This window comes from Nesoenas mayeri (assembly GCF_963082525.1).
Source record: "Nesoenas mayeri genome assembly, chromosome: 12".
NCBI lineage: Eukaryota > Metazoa > Chordata > Aves > Columbiformes > Columbidae > Nesoenas > Nesoenas mayeri.
Window position 1 is genome coordinate 13,153,596 of NC_137547.1, and position 17,889 is coordinate 13,171,484.

Sequence of the window (17,889 nt, forward strand, 5' to 3'; positions counted from 1 at the left end):
CTATAGAAAGTATAAAACATTTATTTCACTTCCATATTTTAACTGGATCTCAGGCCAATCTAACAGATTTTGTTGTGGTTATTTTCTTAACAGGGCACAGAGATAGAAAATACATTGTATTTCCTCCAAACCCTATACTAAAAGTAATGCTTCCAGATCAGTTCTGGTAAGCTTCAAACAATTGCTACACTTGGCCTCAAAACAGCAATTTTGTTCTCCAAGGAAAAAATTAAAATTATCTTGCACCTACTTATACTGTTTAATCTCTCCTTCAGACTAATTATCTGCTCAGGGATGTAGAGATCAGAGCATCCAAATGGTCCCTGAATGGGTTAGGTCCTCCTCTCAATTCCAAGATCTTTATTCCTGAAGGAAAGTACTGAAGTTTAAATAATGTACCTAAAGTAGGAGACCAAAAAAAATCACCAGACCCAAGAAGACACACATAATCTTAACCATTTTGTTTAATGTGGTACAAAAAAAATTTGGTGAGTATTAAAATGAAAAGTGATTAAAACACTGATATCACGTTGCCATCCCACTACCTAAACAGTTGAGGTTCACTTCTCTATTCATACAATAGAAAGCTCAGTGGCCTTCAGGAAAAGAAAGACACAAAAAATCCTTGCATCAGACGCATTCTTCTCTCTACATTTGAAAGCTGTGCTCACAGAGACGGCTTCTTCTATCAGACTCTTCAGTTATACAGGAATTCAGTTGTAAATAAAGTTGAACCTAAAATCAAAAAGGATTATACCAGGTGAGGAATTTTCATTCTTTTTATTTAAGTGACATTTTTGAATATATAAATGATTTGTTTCTGCTCGTGATAAGCCACCATCTGACAGAACAAAAGTGTATTTTTTAGCAAGACAGCTTTATAGCATAGCAGGAAGCATAATTTTTAACAGCCAGTCCTGCACAACAGGCTCTTAAGGCTGCAGAAGAGCTAATAATTAACATTACATCTCTTGAGAGACCTTCACAGATATGAAAATACCAGTTATGTTCCCCCATCAGCAACTCTTCCGCAGTGTTTCTGCTGTCAGGGCCAACCTTATATACCCCAAGGTAACATGAACACGCTCAACAAAAGAGCCAATTCTTCTTGAATTTTCACAGGAACAGCGTTCACACCATGAGAGCAGGCGTTCCTCTCAACTCCCTGATGTCCATCTTTAGGAAGTGTCTGTTGCACTGGCACCAAACTGGAGTTCGGCTGCACAATAACCAGTGCTTTGCTGGTACTCGGGAGAAAGCATCCACTGTCTTTAGAGCAAGGGGAGGGGGAAGCCTCCATAGCTACAAGTGCCAAAATTTGGACTAGACAGAGAAAATATCAGCACTATACAAGCCTGTTATGGGCAATACCAGTGCTGAGATTCTGCTAAGAGACTTTGTTCATCAAAGTAGGTAGGTGACAGAACAGCTTCCCTGAGTAACAGCTGACAGGCTGTGGGATGCCTGAACATTTGCTGAAGTAACAGAAACCAGTGAGATTGGTGAGCTCTGGAGAATCAAGGTACAAGCCATTTTCAGGTAAGAAAGTCCAAGAGTGTGTACATTGGGAAAAGAAAGGAAGGAAAAAAATACAGCTGTCCCTACAGATACTTTTGTAAAGATGCTACATGTTATAAACTCTAGTACACAGAGTCTAAAAAGACCCTACACACATAATCAGCACAAAGCTGTGATAACATGCACACCTAAATCCATGCTTCCAACATCCAGCTTGGCTTTTACTCTCAGTGTCCCTCACAGTTGGAAGAAGCTGCTCCTCAGCCTGCGCACAGCTTCATCCTCCCTGTCTTTCACATCCTTCACATTTTCCTTTACTACGACTACTTGGCGGGACTTTGGTGCTAGCAAGTTGTGATCAGTGCCTCTAAGTTGCCCATCACATCTTGTTATGAGGTAGATTCTAAGCTCTTTGGGAGAGCTACAACCTTTTCACAACTGGTTTCTGCAGTGCCTAGCCTTGCTCTGGTGTCCCACAAAAAAATGTGTTCCCAAGAACTAGAAGACAAATAAATCGTAATATACCTGCTCAAAAGTTGAGGAAGGCTGGAAATTATGGGTCCATATCCTGGTGCATTGTCATAGAGCTCAAACAATGGTGCAGCGACCAGCTTGTAATTCTTGGGGACTGCAAACAAAGCTAAAAACAAATACAAGTTGAGTAACAAGAAAAACTATCACACATTCAGCCAAGGTATCACTGCCCCACCCCGCCCCGCTCAAAACAAGCTCATTACAGAGAGCACTATAGCAGGTTTATTCCTTTCCTAGTTAAATATAGGGTTTATATACTGATGCAGGAGCAGGAATGAGAATTCACATGTCCAAAGGATCACCTACCTTCACAACTGCTGTCAGCATTTAACTATAAACAACTGCAATCATATGAACACAAACTTGCTACTACATTTCCATGCATGAAATGCAAGCATTTAGACATGGTTAAATACAATCCTTTATTGCAAACACTTACCTTTTTCTTGAAGCTGGACCAAGAAAAGCTTTTTATGCTCTTTTGGTTTCGTAATATGAGCTGGGATATAGGGATACTGGAAGAAAATAAAAATCAGTTGTACAGAGCTTTGAAAATATTGTGCAATCTTAAGTGGTACTTTATAAATTATCAAGTACTGTACAAGCTTTCAACCTGTGGTATATTGTTCTTTCATGGCATCAAATAATAAAACCCACTTTTGTAAGGAAGCGCTCAGAAAGGAATGCTGTTGTGGTCACAGCTATTGACAGAGGCATGAGCAGTTAAAACAACCCAACAAGACATAAATGCGTAATGGCAAGCTGAGCAACTGTTTTCAGTATTAAAACATTTAGAAATAGGGTAGTGAGAATATTTTATTTGCTGGGCATCTGTTCTCTATGCAGCAGCACAAAGTTTCCATTGTGGCTACAAAAGGAATTTAAATGGTGCATCTGGCTCAACACAAGACTGGAAGCTGTTACATTCCAGTGGTTTCTCATCCATCAGGACGGGTGTGGGGAGTGAAACAGCTTCCAGAAAAAAAAAGTTTGCAGTTTCTTCTCAGTCACAGAACGGAGATGAAATAGGTAAAAACCAGAAAAACTAATTGCCCATGCAGAAGGTATTTAAGCAGGCTAACTGGTAGGTTGATGGCTTTTGGAAGAACAATATTTGATAGAAAAAGATGAAAGCCAGCATGAGTACTCACCTGTGGAGGTTCAAAGTTTGGTCTCCACCAGTTACCAATGCAGTCATCTATCACCCAGTCTTGCTGAACACCATCCTGACGACCCAGTATCTACCGAAAATCCAGTTACAGTCAAAACTCTAACCACCCCAAGTCTTTTTTTTTTTTTTAAACATATAATGGAAGCATGAAGACTCGCTGTAATAAGGGTCTGATGTAGTTCAGAATTGCTCTGGAACAGTTTTTAATAGAATTCAGAGTATTTTTGTATAAAGTGACATTTTTTACTAAAAGCCTCACCTGACAAGGACCCCTTTGAGAGCATTTAAAATTCCAGCTGAACTGAGTCCCATCAGACCAATGGGAAAAATTAAATGCATTGTTACGCAGAATTAATTTAGGCTGCTTGGAGAGCATGGAATATTAACTGGTGCACTGGGAAGACTATCTCAAAGGCAAGTCCTTATCAGTTGTGCTCCACAACATATTTTATTGCCCATCTGCAATTTACTTGCCTGAAGGCAGCCAAAAAGCAAAGCTGCAAATGAACACAGGACATGAGTGGCAGGGACGGGCTCAGCCACTGGACCACTCTGTCACACAATGCGGATAAATGAAAGCTTACTGCTTTATTTGTTAACCACCGCAGAGCACCACAAAGCATTAAAATAACAGAAGCAATAAGGAGACTTTAATGCTTTGGTTTATTCTATTAACACTAAACTAAACCAACATTCCAGCATAGCAAGATAATGAAAGAAAACAGACCTCTGTCATTAAGCGTTTGAGCCCTTCTACCTCATCTTCTCCTGGATTGAGTTCACCACCAGGTCTGTTAAAACAATCAATGATGACAGCTAAAGTTATCTTTTATTGTATTTACAGACTTTCACAGGTAAGTCTGGATGTGCTTCCAAGCAGGGAGTTACAAATTCACTCAAAGCCATTAAGTCAGAAGTTCCAAATCTAACTTTGCTGAACTTGGAGACAGTACACTAACTTTCACCAAAACTGTGACCAAAATGGCTACTGTCTGTCCCTTAAAAACACCAACCATTCTCAAAGTACTTTAACTTCAGCAGAACAAAGTACAACAATACACATGATCATAACTGGGACACTTAAAATGTAAAGTTTAAACAACAATATAAAAATACCAGAAATTGAAGAAAGGGTTGGAAATACCAACCATATTTGTTCTTGTCTCAAGAACGGCACTCACTGAAGCACACAACATGCAGAAAATAAAACTCCTGTGGGGAACCATCTTGCATTTGATGCAAGGTTAACGAAAAAAACTAAAACCAGATTTACTTCATAACAGACTTTTGCAAAACTTTTAGAGTCTAGCCTACTTTGTCCAGACACGTCCCCTCAATCAAGATGTCAAAAAAGAATCTGTATAAAAAATTAGATTTCACACACACAATTCAAAACAAACAATTTAAAAGTTAAAAACATAAGACCAAGAGCACAAGCAGGATAACCTGAGACAAGGCAAGACCTTTCAGTTTTAAAAAAATACTACAAGCACTGCTACCAGCACTATTACCATCGGATCCAAATACTAAAATTTCACTCCCGCAGTGATAACTATGAGATGAACTGAAGCAATTTTCTCAAATTCAGATGCCTGCCTTCCTTGCTGTACCCAGCTCACCTACTTGTTTGTAACCAAATACCATTCTGCATTTATTTGAGTTTACTCCTTGAGCTTCACTTTACCATTTTTGCAAACAAAAAGTTACATTCAAGAAGCAAACACTTACAGCTTGAAAAAGGTTGTACCGAGCTGCAGCAACAGCACGTGGGGCAGTCTGTGCTCATGTACGATGAGAACTCCTTCCACTGTCCGCCTCATGCCGATCTTGTCAAACTCTTCCCTCATGCGCTGAAACCGAGCTGCCACGGAACTGTCCTTCTCATACAGGGGCTCCTTTGTACCAAATGTGTAATTTGTCAGAGGATACCTATAAAGGGAGAAAATGTTACTGCATAACAAGAAATCTAAGTTTAAAAATCACTACGACACAGCATGTACCCTGAGGCAGAACCTTCTGTGCCTGATGGAATGGTAATTCATCTGTGGCGCTAGTCTAGAAGTTCTTGTCTGTGACTTATGGGGCCCCGTCACAAAAAGATCTGCACTACAGTACATCCAACTGCAGAAAGGCCTGCTGATCAACCCGCTACTGTGGTGCTGACTCAAAAGAAGAACCAGCAGCTACTATTAGTCAACCAGCACCCTTCTTTGACCTCCACACTGCCAAGAAAAGGCACCTGAGGGGTTAGAGAGGGAACAGGAGAGAAAAGCTCTGCTGGGACGGAAGGAAGCTGCATAGGACAGCAGGGGGTTTTCTGCAGAAGTAATAATGAGCCTGAGACTAAACTGTTAGAAGTGGTTTTGTTTTGAAGAGAGAAATCAGACATCTGGATTACAAAAGAGGAGGAATGCTGAGTGTCTACGTGCAGGGTCAGGATCAAGGGCTTGAGCAGATCACCCTGCTGGGCTCCAGGACCTTGGCATTCTCCAGTGACAGCGTAGTTGAAACTCAAGAGACTTCTGCAACGGGGACTGAAAGAGAGTCAGAAAATACAGAAGTGCCTAGTCAAGAAATAGGTCAGTCCTGGAAAGCACAGATGGCAAGAGGAAAATGCTGTTGCACAATAAAATCCAGGTAACAAAGAGACCTGATAGCACAAGGCCTGGAGGGAAAACAGAATCATCAGGCTAAGTCAGAAGGGGAGAGGAAAACAGGCTCTGGGCAGAGCAGTAACGAATTAGCACCACAGTTTTCTTGACTTGGGGCACAAAGCACCTGAATTAACAAAATAAATGGCTGAATTAATGGGGAATGTTTTCCTTGAGATGCATCTCGTCATGTATTCTTTCCCCAATACTTAATCCTGTCAAACTGAAGTAGCAAACACCCCTCTCCCTCAAATTCCTTCCCCCCCCCAAAAAAAAAAAATTGCCTCATGTTTTACAGTGGCAAAATCACAAGGCGGTTGCAGTTGTTAGAGCCCTTTCTCATGTACATAAGCCAAAACAACCAATTTCCTAACTGCAGATTCATTTATTAGCAAGCTTCTACCCTTTCGCCTATAGCTTAGAACCCTCTACATTTCTTTTTCCATTCATTTCCATTTTTAGATACACAAATAGATTTGTTAATAACCTACTACACAAACCCATACTATACTAATGTAGGAACATCAATCTGTACATCAAAACCCTCAGCCTATACTGATGCTGATAACACAGCTTCCTGATGAGTCTTTTCTTCAAAAACGCTATAAAAACATTCCAATCTCTGAAGTTCATATTTGAACTTCCACAAGATTCTGGCTATATAAACACAGGTATACTAAAAAATATACGAGTCTGTGATTAATGACTAAAATTTAATATAGACAGTTAACACTTGCTGTTTCTGCAACTTGACAGATGTACTTAGCAAAGAATACATCAATTTGAGTTTGCTAGAAGAAGCTAAAGTACACAGCTTCTCATACAAAGGAAAGAAATAGTTACTAGCTAATAATTTGCATCTATGACAGAGGTAAAGTTTCCCCTGGTTAACCACTCTGAATTTCAATGCCAATACCGGCACCAGAGAACCAGCAAACCCCAGGAGCACCCAAACACACCCCAGCGTGCGCCCACATCCCGCCAGGCCTCCAGCCCGCTGCCCTCTGCTGCCGAAGGCAGATGCCAATGGAAGAGTGTACAAGAATCACGTATTAGGCTCACCGTGTCTAAACTCTCCCTAACCGTGTGATTTGGGGTTCGCACTTCCCGAGTCACAATACACTAAAGCACATATACCAAACGCCAACCCTTCCCCGATGGCTGGTGAGCTCTGAGCACCCACACTATCCTACAGCTCAACTGCCCACCCTGGCAGAGGGGCCGAGACCCGACGGGCTCCTGCGCCGCCTTCTCCTCAGCCCCTGGAGCACCGAGATCCCGGGAGGCCCTGGCACTGAGGGAAAACCTGCCGCCGGCTGCCCAAGCGCGGTCCCGGGGAAGTTCTCGCTAACGGGACGGTACGGCGCAGGGAGAGGACCCTGGCCCGGACAGGCCCGAGGCAGCGCTCACAGGTTGATGGTTCTCTCCAGCGTGAGCGGCTTCGTCTGCTGCATGTACTTGTTCCCGAACTGGTTCACCCCGCGGGGCCAGCCGGTCTGCGAACGGTTCGGCGGTACCACGGACATGGCGGCGGGGCGGGAAGCGGCGAGGGAGCGTTCAGTGCTCAGAGGCGCGAACCGCGTCCGCCATTAACCTCCCGCCAGCCCGCTCACCGCCTCGCCGGAACCTCCCGCCGCACTTCCGGCGCGACCACAGAGAGGAACCACTCTGCCTCCCCCAGCACTTCGCGGCCGCGCTCCGCCTTTCCCCCAACCCCTCATTGGCCAGCGGACCGCGGCTCCGCCCCCCAGTCGCGATCCGGTTGGCCCACTCTGCGGCGCAGGGGCCGCCGGGAACTGTAGTCCGGCCGAGCTCTTCAGCCATGGGCGCCAAGCGGCGCGGGGCCGCGGCGGCGCCGCTGGGGAAGAAGCGCGGGAAGCGGGAGGCGCGCGCCGAGCTGTGCGGCGCCCTCAGGGACGCGGCGCTGCGGGAGCGGGCGGCGGCGGCCTGGGCCCGCGGGGAGCCGCTGCGCCACGGTACCTACCGACCCCCGGGCCGGCCCGCGCGGCGGCGCGACCGCTCCTTCCCTCACCGGCGTCGTTTCCCTTGCAGAGGCGGCGGCGGTGGAACCGGCCCCGTTCCCGCACGGCATCATCCCGCGCTTCCTGGCGGGCCCGGCCTTCGCGGAGGGGCTGAGCGACGAGCTGCTGGGCCTCGGGTTCCGTGGACGGCGCAACGACCTCCTGTCGCTGCGGCAGGTGGGCCCCGGGCCGGGCGGGCGGCGCTGAGCCGGGCCCGCCGCCCTGACCCCCGTCCCCTCTTCTCTTGCATGGCCGCAGTCCCAGGATCTGGCGGGAAGGCCGGAGCCCCACGTCGCCGCCCTGAGGTAAAGCGCCGGGTGCGCCCGCTCGGGTAGAATCATCCGGTCCGTATCTTGAGCGGGGTGGGACCCACAGGGATCACCGAGTCCGACTCCTGCCCCTGCATAGGACACCCCAGAATTCACACTGTATGACAGAGGACGTTGTCCAGTCTCTTCCTGAACGCTGTCAGGCTTAGGGCTGTGGCACCTCCCTGGGGAGCCTGTTCAGTGCTCCAGCACCCTCTGGGTGAAGAACCTTTTCTTCATGTCCAACCTCAGCCTCCCCTGGCACGTCTTCCGGACACTCCCTCGGGTCCTGGCTGCCAGGAGAAGCCCTGGCTGGGTGCCCCAGGAAGGCAGTGGGCTGCAGGGTGGGCCCAGCCGCCCTCTGCCGTGGTGGTCTGGCCAGAACCAGCCTTGAAGAGACGAATCTATGTAGATCGTGGCCCTGAAGTCAGTTATTGGTTTTCCACTGAGCTGTGTGGTGTGATTCAGGCCTCATATACCCATCACTTCTGAACTGCTTAGCTGTCCCCTTACAACTGATTTCACACTCCCTGTTGGTTGTTGTCAGTGACGATGTGAGCACTGGGCTGTTTTCCTGGCCAGTTCTTTGTGGTTCTACTCTGTCACCAGCAGCAACAGCACCTTTAACTGTTTAAAGAGTTGGAAGGGAGATGATAAATTAGTGTAGGCTATAGTGATATGCTTTATGACACAAAAGGGCACTTATCTTCTGCTTGTCTTCCCAGACATGCTCTGTGTGACGAATTCCGAGCGTGGCTTTCTGCTGTGACCCAGATTGAGCTGGAGCCAACTATTGACATCTCCTGTGCTAAATATGAATATACTGGTCAGTCTATAAGCGATCCTTTCCCTAGAAGTTCTGTGGGTGGGTAGGAAACAAAATCCTAATTACACAATCCACCCCAACACCTCTCTAGTTCCAGAGCATCCCGGAAGCTATCAGCAGCAAATCAAAGTTTCTGAAAACGAAGTCACAACTATGGAAAAACTGTTGCTGTAGTGACGCTGCTGATAGCTTTAACTGGGCCCGGTGCTGTTGCAAGCCCACGGCTTTTCGGAGATGTTCAGCCCGTGTTTGTGTACCTGCTCCCATGCAAAAGGGTGACATGTTCAGCTTCCAAATGCCACAGCTGAGTTTGTGAAGTCTGATGCTAAAACATCACCTTGGTGAGTCCAGTTTACAACTGTGCTTACCCTTTTAGTCATGAAAAGTCACTGTAGGAAAGGGAAAATTTTTACTGCTGTCAGCTCTGCTTTTTAAAAGTCTTTTGTGCAATTAAGTGTTAGTCCAGTTTTTTGTTCCCAAGGCTCCCACTCCCCTCTATTCTAGCAGCAAACCTACTCAAAGAGCAGTTCTATATTTAAAAGAGCTTGGATCATTATTTAAGTCAGGATTCTCTGCCCAGTGACGGCCACAGAGGAGTGGATGATGAGTTATAACTGCCCATGCCTTCAGAGCTGGCTAATTCGCCGATAGTGCAGCAATCCCACAGAAATTAATCTTGCAGATCTTGGGCTGGCGATGCTGACAGGTGAAAATGCAGTTCTTGGGACTGGGCATGTTTTTTCTTGTATTCTTGCAAGGACAAAGCTGGGAGGCAGCCACCGGAATGAATCATGTGCGTACTGAAAAGGTGCTACTGCAGCAAAACGCGTGTAATTGCAGATGCCTTGCTGTGCCACGATGATGAGCTGGAAGGTCGGAGAATCGCTTTCATCCTGTACCTTGTCCCACCCTGGGAGAAAAGCGACGGGGGAACGCTGGACCTGTATAGCACAGACGGTAAGAGCTCGGAGCTCAGCCTGAGGCGGCTGAAAAAGGTGAACCTTATACAACCCTTGCAGCAACTCTCTCCTCAGACTGTACAAGGGAGATGAAGAGTTTCTCCTTAATCTGAGAAGCTGACCTATAGGTAAAATTCGCACCTTAGAGATGGTCTACAGCAGTCAGTCAGTGCTAATGGGCAACAAGTGATGTTTTGTGCTCGGAACTCTAAAGTGATGAGGATAACTCCCCACCCCAGCAGCAGAAGTCCACTGATTCCTCTTCGAGCCCTTGCTCTGAGCTCCACCCCTGATACCCAGGTGTCGTGCCAGTCGCAATGTCATGAAGTCAGAAGGAGTTCTAGTGAGTTCCAGTTCATACCGTAACCAGAATCCATTTTCTTCCTCCTCAGAACACTTTCAGCCACAGCAAATTGTCAAGTCGTTAGTGCCTTCGTGGAACACGCTGGTTTTCTTTGAAGTGTCTCCAGTCTCTTTCCACCAGGCAAGGATCTGTCTCTTGTTCATTTTCTGATTCTCATTGTTGTGGTTATTCCCTCTTTGTGTTGTTACAGTCCTGGTGGGGAGGGAGAAGGGAAAGGGAGATGTGTGGGTAGAGTGGATACTTGTGCCAAGTGCTGTGTGTTAAAGGCAGGACTTCAAGGACTTTAAGGAGGACAAGAACTGACAAAGCCAACTTTAAACTGTCAGTCATCATCCTAGGGGAAGAAAAATTTCCATTTCTACTTTGCGCTGCTATCCTGGCAAGCCATTGCTGTGCATTTGGCTGTGGTGACAAGAGAGATTTCTTGTTTGTTCGCTTGTTTTAAACAAGCTCACATTTTTCGTGCGGATGCCGTGACTTTGCTCCAGAAGAGCTCCTCAGCGCATCCTCTTGCCTGTAGGGCACCGTGTAGATACAGCTGTGGAGCTTCTGTAACATAAATGTAGTGTGATACCCTACAGTAGAAATGCTGATACAGTTAATTAGCACCCTGCGGCACTTATCAGAAAGATGCCTGGGAACAGGATGAACAGCCTATGGAACTGCCTGGTACACACTCTGAAGCTCCTCTGTACTTGAGAACCCCACGGACTGTAGCAAACAGCCAAAGAGCAGAAGGTTGGAGAGGAAGATCAGTGATGTAGGTTGGGCACGTCCTCAGCTAGACTGTTTAGGGTTTTACTTTTCTGTTAACTTGTGTCTTACAATGAATTAATTAACAGAAACATCTACTTGTTTACAGCACTAATTGTGATTTGTCAAAAAATCCATGTTCCACGAAACCTTGTGACTGCTCCTACTGACCTAAACTTAATCCCATGCATTAGTGCTATTCAGAGTCCTGCGTACTGTCTCTGTTGTTAACACAGCCAATAAACTCAGCTTAAACAATAAACTTATTTTTTAAATGAGCATTTAGCTTAACTGTGAGAGCTGTGAATCAAAGCCTCCCAGATCTGGACCCCCTGGCTTGTGCCCAGGGTATTTGCTGACCCACTGAATCATTTCTTTGACCCTCTCATCAGTAATTACCATTAGAGAACTACGTAGTCAGACCAATACAGAGCCTTCACAGCACATGCCAACCTTAGAGCCCTCTCAGGCATCAGGCAAAGGGCATTTAGTCAGTACTTCCTAACAGATCTTCAGGTTTTGGCCTTCACGATGTACATTTCTTGAGGAGATGGCAAAGAAAGTTGTGGGTGTTTGCTGAGCAGAGTGGGTCCATGGGCTTCTGATGCCAGGCAGCTTTGTGGTTTCCATTTCCAAGAGATTTAGAATTCAGTAGCCATTCCAAATAACCTCCAACACCTCTAAGTCATGCAAGGAAAGGGCCACTGTGGATCTGTAACAATCAGTAGGAACCAAAACCTTTCCAGAACACACTGTTTTCTCCTCCTGTTCTATGAGTTTTTTCTAAAAAATAAACAAAAAAGTTTTTATGTGCTATTCAGAAACTCACAAGAGTTTGTGGCTTGCAAACAGTCAGAAGGGAATGTCTCTTTCTTCACATTGCTACTACAATACAGCACCCTAGAACATTAAATTGTTCAGTTTAGCTGCGCTTACCCTGATAGGTGGGTAGACAAAGAGCCAAAGGCATCAGGCAAATGCCCTTCATGATGGCTTATATTACAGCACTTTTAAAAAAGTAAACCAATACTGTCTCCTGCAGCTCACAGATGCTTGGTGTTTTCTGAGTTTCCAGATTAAGCTGTGACAGGTCATTTTTAAATCCTGGGGTAGCTGGTTCCTCAATAGAATAAACAGTAGAAAAATAAAATTCAATTACTTTTAATAAGAGAGTGACTCAAAGCTCTCAGAGAGAGGCAGTGAATTCTGCTGGGAGCTTGGAGTAAAAGCTTCGACTGGGATTCTGGAAACCTACGATGGATTTGTGCATCAAGTTTGCCTTGAGCCAAGAATAATCCAGCCTGGTCCAGCCCTTGTCAGACCTCTCTGTGTATGCAGTAGGCTCCCCAGAGTCAGGTCCATTTCCTATAATGAGTTTACACAGTGCCTGTTACAGCTGCTCCTTAAATGGTTTGTAGTCTGAACAGAGACGTGATGCTCAATGTTGTTCCAGGTGTCAGAAGTTCTGTCCAAGGAGAAATGCCGCCTGTCAGTGAGCGGCTGGTTTCATGGCCCGTCAATAGCCAGACCCACGCGCCACATTGAAGCTCCCTTGCCCAGGAGCCCACACATCCCCTACGATGTGAGTAACAAGCCTACATCTGCTGATCTGTGTTTCTGTTTCTTTTGTGTCCCTGGAATACCTGTTATAGGATGCACTGATGCTTGGGTATGCTTTGTTCCTTAATTTATCCCTTTCTCGTTTTTGTTTCCTGTCCCTAAATTTGTAGCTGGTTTTTTTTGTTGCTTATCTTTCTTGACTCTATACATTCTGCATATCTACAATAGCACAGAGAATGCACCAAATACTCATGGTGCAATTAAAAAAAAAGGGAATGGAACGTGTGTGGGGAGGAATCCAGCCCTATGGCCACGTGGAAAAGGGGGAATCCTCGTTATTTTTGCAAACTGATTTCCCTTCCAGCATGAAATCTTGTATGAGTGGATCAATCTAGTTTATTTGGACATGGACTCCCAGGCTCAAATCCAGGAGGAATTTGAGGAGCGATCAGAAATTCTCCTGAAGGATTTTCTTAAGGTGAGCCCAGTGGTTCAATCTGAGATGTTCTGCCAGAACAGGTCACAGGGCTGGTGGGTACCACACATCATGCAGGTTGGGAAAGGCCTTGGTTCTACAGCTGTCTACTCAAACACCTTCTAGTTTCCTTCCCTCAAGGGGAATGGAGCAGATCACCTCCAGAGGACCCTTCCAACCTCAACCATTTTGTGACAGTGCAGATGGGTCCCCTCTGCCTGCCAGTACACTGCTGCATGGGGACTCCTCAAAAAAATCACAACATTTGCTTCAGCATTCTTGTTTCCTGCAGGAAACAAAGCAGAAGGGTGGAAGCATGTAATCCATCCTGCTTCTAGCATACCAAGGGAGGCCTGGGAGTAAAATGTTTCTGCACTATTTTTCTCTCCTAGAAAGAGAAATACCAACTACTCTGTGAAGCTTTGGAGAGCAAAGACATCCAGTGGAGCAGCCGGGGCCCTGCCAATAAAAGGTGGGGACTGACGGTGCACTGCACTCATTGATCAGCCAAGCAGGAGCTGCCACGAGGCTGCACTGCTTGATGCTGCCCCCGTGGACATGGTCCTTGTTGGAAAGCCAACAAGAGATACTTCTGTTGATACCTCTGCTGTGTTTCAGACTCTATGAGACAGCGGAGGAAGACAGCCTCCCCGATATCCTGAAGAAATTCCTGCAGTTCTTACGCTCTGAGGCCTTGTTTTTACTGCTTTCCAACTTCACTGGCCTAAAGCTGCACTTCCTGGCTCCCTCTGATGAGGACGAAGATGCTGAGGAAGGAAGAGCAGCAGACACCGCCAGGAACAGCAGTCCCAAACAGGCAGAGACTGAACAACACGCTGACAGCAATCCCCATCAGCCAGACAACATTCCTGGAGCACAGGACAGCGAGATGCAGAACAGTAAGTCCAGCAGCATGAAAGGACTTGAGCAGAATCCTGATGTTAAGGATGTTGGGAGCAGATTTCCCAATGATTTTTACGGAACTAAGATCTCATTTGTACTGCAGCCAGGACAAGGCACCAGCACAAACATGGCACTTGAAGCATGGCAGGCTGGGTATCCAAAATAAGTGACCATTCTAAAAGAAATTGGAATAAAACAATTACTAACTTGAAGATACTGTTTTGAACAGAATTAAGTCTTAAGGGTGAGACTTCTGTAGGAGTTAAGGCATGGGTGAGGAGGGGATTGTTAATTAATTGTGCAATAATCTTTTGCCGATAGTTACACCCTTGCTTCATATAAAGCAGATTCTTGTACGAGAGCAAATCAAAAGGAAGTGAACAGATCAGAAGTAAGGATCATTAGAATGAGAAAACCAATACCTAAAACTGAGATTTAACTTTTCAGAAAATGCTGCCAGCCTAAATAACCGCTTAGTTGTCAGCAACAGGGTATCATTGCTATAAAATATTACATTAATTTTTGATTCACGGATTGTGGCTGTTTATTTAAAACAATGCCTTTGAAGTTTAAGGGTAGAATTTTTGAAAATGCTCACCTTGTACTGAGTCAGGCAAGTTAACGGACACTGGAATAAAAGGTAATGAAAAACAAAGGCCTACTGAAAATCCCACCAGAAGTCTTACCTGGTACAAAGGCTTTGTTTTTCTGATTTCCACAACCAGTGATTTTGCCCCTTTTATCTATGTTTCCACCACGTGATTTTAAATTCACATGAGGAGGGCATAGTTTGGGGCTGCACGGATTGAAAACTGAGCTAGAGCCAGGAGATAAGAAAGGTTTCCCCAAATTCTGGCGTACCTCTTGGGATGGCATGTGAAGAGTGAGTTCAGAGCAATATCCTTATCCCTGAAGCATTTGGTAGTTGCAGTGTACTTCACAGCAGATAGGTTGCTGCCTCTTGAGGTTTGGAGCGCTACTGTAAATCCGGGGAGGACAAAACAAAAAACAAAGAACTGGGTAAACCAAAGCGCATCACAGCTTGGACCTGTCAAAGAGCAAATCTTGGCCACACTCCTCCACAATGTTAAAAGGACATAACTTAGAGCCACCTCTAGAAAAGAACTTAACATGAGATCGATGGTTTTACTTTGTCTTCCTGTTACACTTTGCTGGGGCAGGGAAGGACGGCTCTTGTCCCTTACATGCCTTGAGCTCAGCAGGTGGCAGCTGTTGTGCAGCTTCATTGTTTTTCTGGCTTGTTTGCTCCCTCCCAGGCTCGGGTACCCCACTGTGTGCAGGGGAGCTGAGGCGCTGGACCCACGGGCACTACACACTAGTCCATGACACTCAGGCAACAGAATTTGCTCTCGACCTGCTCTTCTACTGTGGCTGTGAGGGTAAGCAGACAAAGTACAGACATGTCAGACCATCCTTACAAAGTTTGCATAAAGGAAGGACTTCTGAATTCTCAGCAGTGCTGCAATTGCGAAAATTTCCGTGCTTTTTCCTACAAAGAATGGCTCTGTAGACTTAATTCTAGTCCCAGCTTCTGCATAAGCCCTGATTTCAGTAGTACTTAGACAAAAATTAGGAACTGTGGCCTTGGGATCAGCTCTGACCTTTTCTGGTGGGATCCATGCAATACTGCTGGGGCAGAGAGAAGGTCTGGGAGACACATACTCCCACGGTGCAGTGGGTCTGGGCATTGCGGAGGGTCCGGTGGCCAGGATACCCACTAAAAGTGTTCCCTTTTGCCCCTTTTCTCATCTAAATTATCCCTGCGCCTCCAATTCACAATGCCCAGGGGTTTCAAAAGTTACTTTATGCATGTCTAGGCATTTTAGGTTGATTGCTAGTTAGATAGTGGTGAAAACAAAAATCTAAATAAACCTAAGCATTTTGGATCAGCTGAGCCCAGCATGCACAGCCGAAACCACCTGGTACATGCTGGTAATTATACTGAAAGCCTTTTGCATATCTGCTAAGGCAAAACTGCTTTACACATGAGGACGAGAGAGCCAAAAACCTTAAACGGCCTGTCTGTGGTAAGAGGCAAATCTACATTTGCTTCAGGTTGATTCCAATTTGGGGAAAAAAAAGAAAAGATTGGCAGGAGGTAAACTGGAGATCATCCTGTATCCAGTAGCTGTGGGGAAGGGGGTGGAAAAAAGGCATCTCCAGGAAGGCTGCGCGGAGCCTGGACAGTGTTGGCCTTTCTAAGAATCTTTCTTTTCTGTTTTAAGGCTGGGATCCAGAATATGGTGGTTTTACTTCCTACATCGCTAAAGGTGAAGATGAAGAGGTAAGGACCTCCGTTGCCAGCTGCAAATTAGATAAAATTGGTTAGGGTAGGGAGACATGATTACACTTTGTCCTAACACTGACATAATCCCGAGGGTGCTCAGTATTGCACAGGAGCCTTCCTGCTTCAGTTACTGTCCCTGGGCGTAGCTTTGGCGTCAAGGGATGAGCATTCACTCTAACAGTTATGGCGCAGCCCTGGTGCTGCCTGGTACCACCAGCACCATTTGGGAAGCCTTGGAGGGGCACAAGGCTGTCACAGAGGTGATGTTTTTCCAGGGTAGTGCTGATTACTGGGTCACATTTGGTATCCATACCAGTGACAGTGCTGAGTAGCCACTCTAATAAGTCCAGAACCCCTTGCTGTCTAGTAATGGCTTCAGGTTGAGGGGTATGAAAATGAAAATAGTGACCTAGCTTGTTTTCCAACATCAGACCTTTGTTCTGAGTAGCTTTTGACATTTTTTTTGTTTCTTCCTAGAAATTATATCAAAGCCATTTTTATGAAACTCATTTACTCCCTTACTTTCATTCCTTCTAGCTGCTGACAGTGAATCCAGAGGAGAACTGCTTGGCCTTAGTTTATAGAGACAAAGAAACCATGAAGTTTGTGAAATACATCAATCATCGTAGCTTGGCACACCTGAAAAAGCATCCAAACAGAACAGGGTTTTGGGATTTTTCCTTTGTCTACTACGAGTGATGGCACAGAGTGTGACTATTGTCACAGAAAATAGTAGGGGTGGGAAGTGGGGGGCAGGCTTCTCCCCAGGCCAGACAAACTTCATCACATTGTGTATGAGCTGTATCCTGCTGAGTGGAGTCCAGGTGACTTTTTTATTACTTGTACAAATGGAAATTCAGTCTCCTCCCAAATCCTTTGTAACAGGCACTCTCGGCTGCTTTTAATGCTATGTGGAGGGGGTCATCACCACAGAACTGTCAGCTTTCCAGCTGCTCACATGGAAGTAGCATGGTGGGATGCGTTTTTTAACTTATCAGGGTGAAAATTACTATTAAATATTGCCTGAAGAAATGGGTCAGTTAAATGCTTCAAAGTCTGGTTGAGCGAGTTTTGTTACAAAACACCCAAGACATTTTCTGGGGCTTAACTGTGTTTGCTGTTTTGTAGAGTCAGAAATAAATGAGCTGCCATGGGAAATATGAGGTTTTTCCAGCTGCACAGCTCTGTGGAGTTGGGAAGGAAGGCAGTGAGGCTGTAAAGCTGCTGGCGTTGAGAAGGACCTGGCACCATAACAAGGAGCAGGACTTTATTATGCTAAATGCTGGGCAGACAGACCCAGATGCAGCCCTTTCTCCAAAGAATTTACAAGCTAAATAGACAAGAGAAGAGACCTGCTCCTGTGTCCTTCTTTGCCTGCCTGGGTACATGATTGGGTCTGTGATTCAGCTGTGAAAGGGCTGTCACTCCAGCCTTGGAATGGGCAGTGGGCTGGTAGCAGGATGGCAGTAACTCACCTCTCCTCGCTTCTTGTCTGCAGGGAGGAGGGTCCTGGGGTCTGCTGGGCTCTAGCATGGCTT

General features: G+C 45.8%; 2 protein-coding genes and 1 long non-coding RNA gene across 8 annotated transcripts; 1 reads left to right on the top strand and 2 right to left on the bottom strand.

Moving 5' to 3' along the window:
- Positions 1-446: 446 nt before the first annotated feature.
- Positions 447-7,525, bottom strand: NUDT21 (nudix hydrolase 21). Its single transcript, XM_080351736.1, has 7 exons — positions 7,285-7,525; positions 4,952-5,152; positions 3,951-4,014; positions 3,204-3,293; positions 2,492-2,567; positions 2,044-2,158; positions 447-735 (listed from the first exon to the last, which is right to left on the bottom strand). The coding sequence occupies exons 1-7, from the start codon at positions 7,398-7,400 to the stop codon at positions 714-716; spliced, it is 684 nt and encodes a 227-aa protein (XP_080207862.1). The 5' UTR covers positions 7,401-7,525; the 3' UTR covers positions 447-713.
- A 171-nt stretch (positions 7,526-7,696) lies between these two features.
- On the top strand, positions 7,697-17,541 carry OGFOD1 (2-oxoglutarate and iron dependent oxygenase domain containing 1; the record flags this gene model as incomplete). Of its 4 annotated transcripts, XM_080351732.1 has the most annotated exons (13): positions 7,697-7,850; positions 7,927-8,072; positions 8,154-8,200; positions 8,929-9,029; positions 9,870-9,986; positions 10,381-10,472; positions 12,559-12,687; positions 13,030-13,143; positions 13,533-13,612; positions 13,759-14,039; positions 15,321-15,443; positions 16,290-16,348; positions 16,889-17,541. In XM_080351732.1, 13 exons carry the CDS (start codon positions 7,697-7,699, stop codon positions 17,048-17,050), a joined length of 1,605 nt encoding a protein of 534 aa, XP_080207858.1. In that variant the 3' UTR covers positions 17,051-17,541. The 4 variants fall into 4 exon arrangements, with proteins under 4 accessions (XP_080207858.1, XP_080207861.1, XP_080207859.1 ...); XM_080351735.1 differs by lacking the exon at positions 7,697-7,850 and adding an exon at positions 9,121-9,370 and having other exon boundaries at positions 7,967-8,200; positions 16,889-17,539; XM_080351733.1 differs by lacking the exon at positions 7,697-7,850 and having other exon boundaries at positions 7,967-8,200; positions 9,121-9,986; positions 16,889-17,539.
- LOC308044833 lies at positions 10,485-17,880 on the bottom strand. 3 transcript variants are annotated; one of them, XR_013922664.1, is made up of 4 exons: positions 17,827-17,880; positions 16,874-16,990; positions 14,905-15,022; positions 10,485-10,544 (listed from the first exon to the last, which is right to left on the bottom strand). It is a non-coding gene; the product is annotated as an uncharacterized lncRNA (long non-coding RNA). The 3 variants fall into 3 exon arrangements; XR_013922665.1 differs by lacking the exon at positions 10,485-10,544 and adding an exon at positions 11,804-11,888; XR_013922666.1 differs by lacking the exon at positions 10,485-10,544 and adding an exon at positions 14,052-14,218.
- Positions 17,881-17,889: the final 9 nt, after the last annotated feature.

Bases quoted from the DNA above. Each gene is read 5' to 3' on its own strand.
- NUDT21 (XM_080351736.1), bottom strand. From the start codon at position 7,400: ATGTCCGTGGTACCGCCGAACCGTTCGCAGACCGGCTGGCCCCGCGGG. The intron at 2,568-3,203 runs GTGAGTACTCAT...ATTTTCTTCCAG, and splicing joins CAAACTTTGAACCTCCACAG to TATCCCTATATCCCAGCTCA. The intron at 736-2,043 runs GTATATTACGAT...TTTTGATTTTAG, and splicing joins CTTCCTCAACTTTTGAGCAG to GTTCAACTTTATTTACAACT.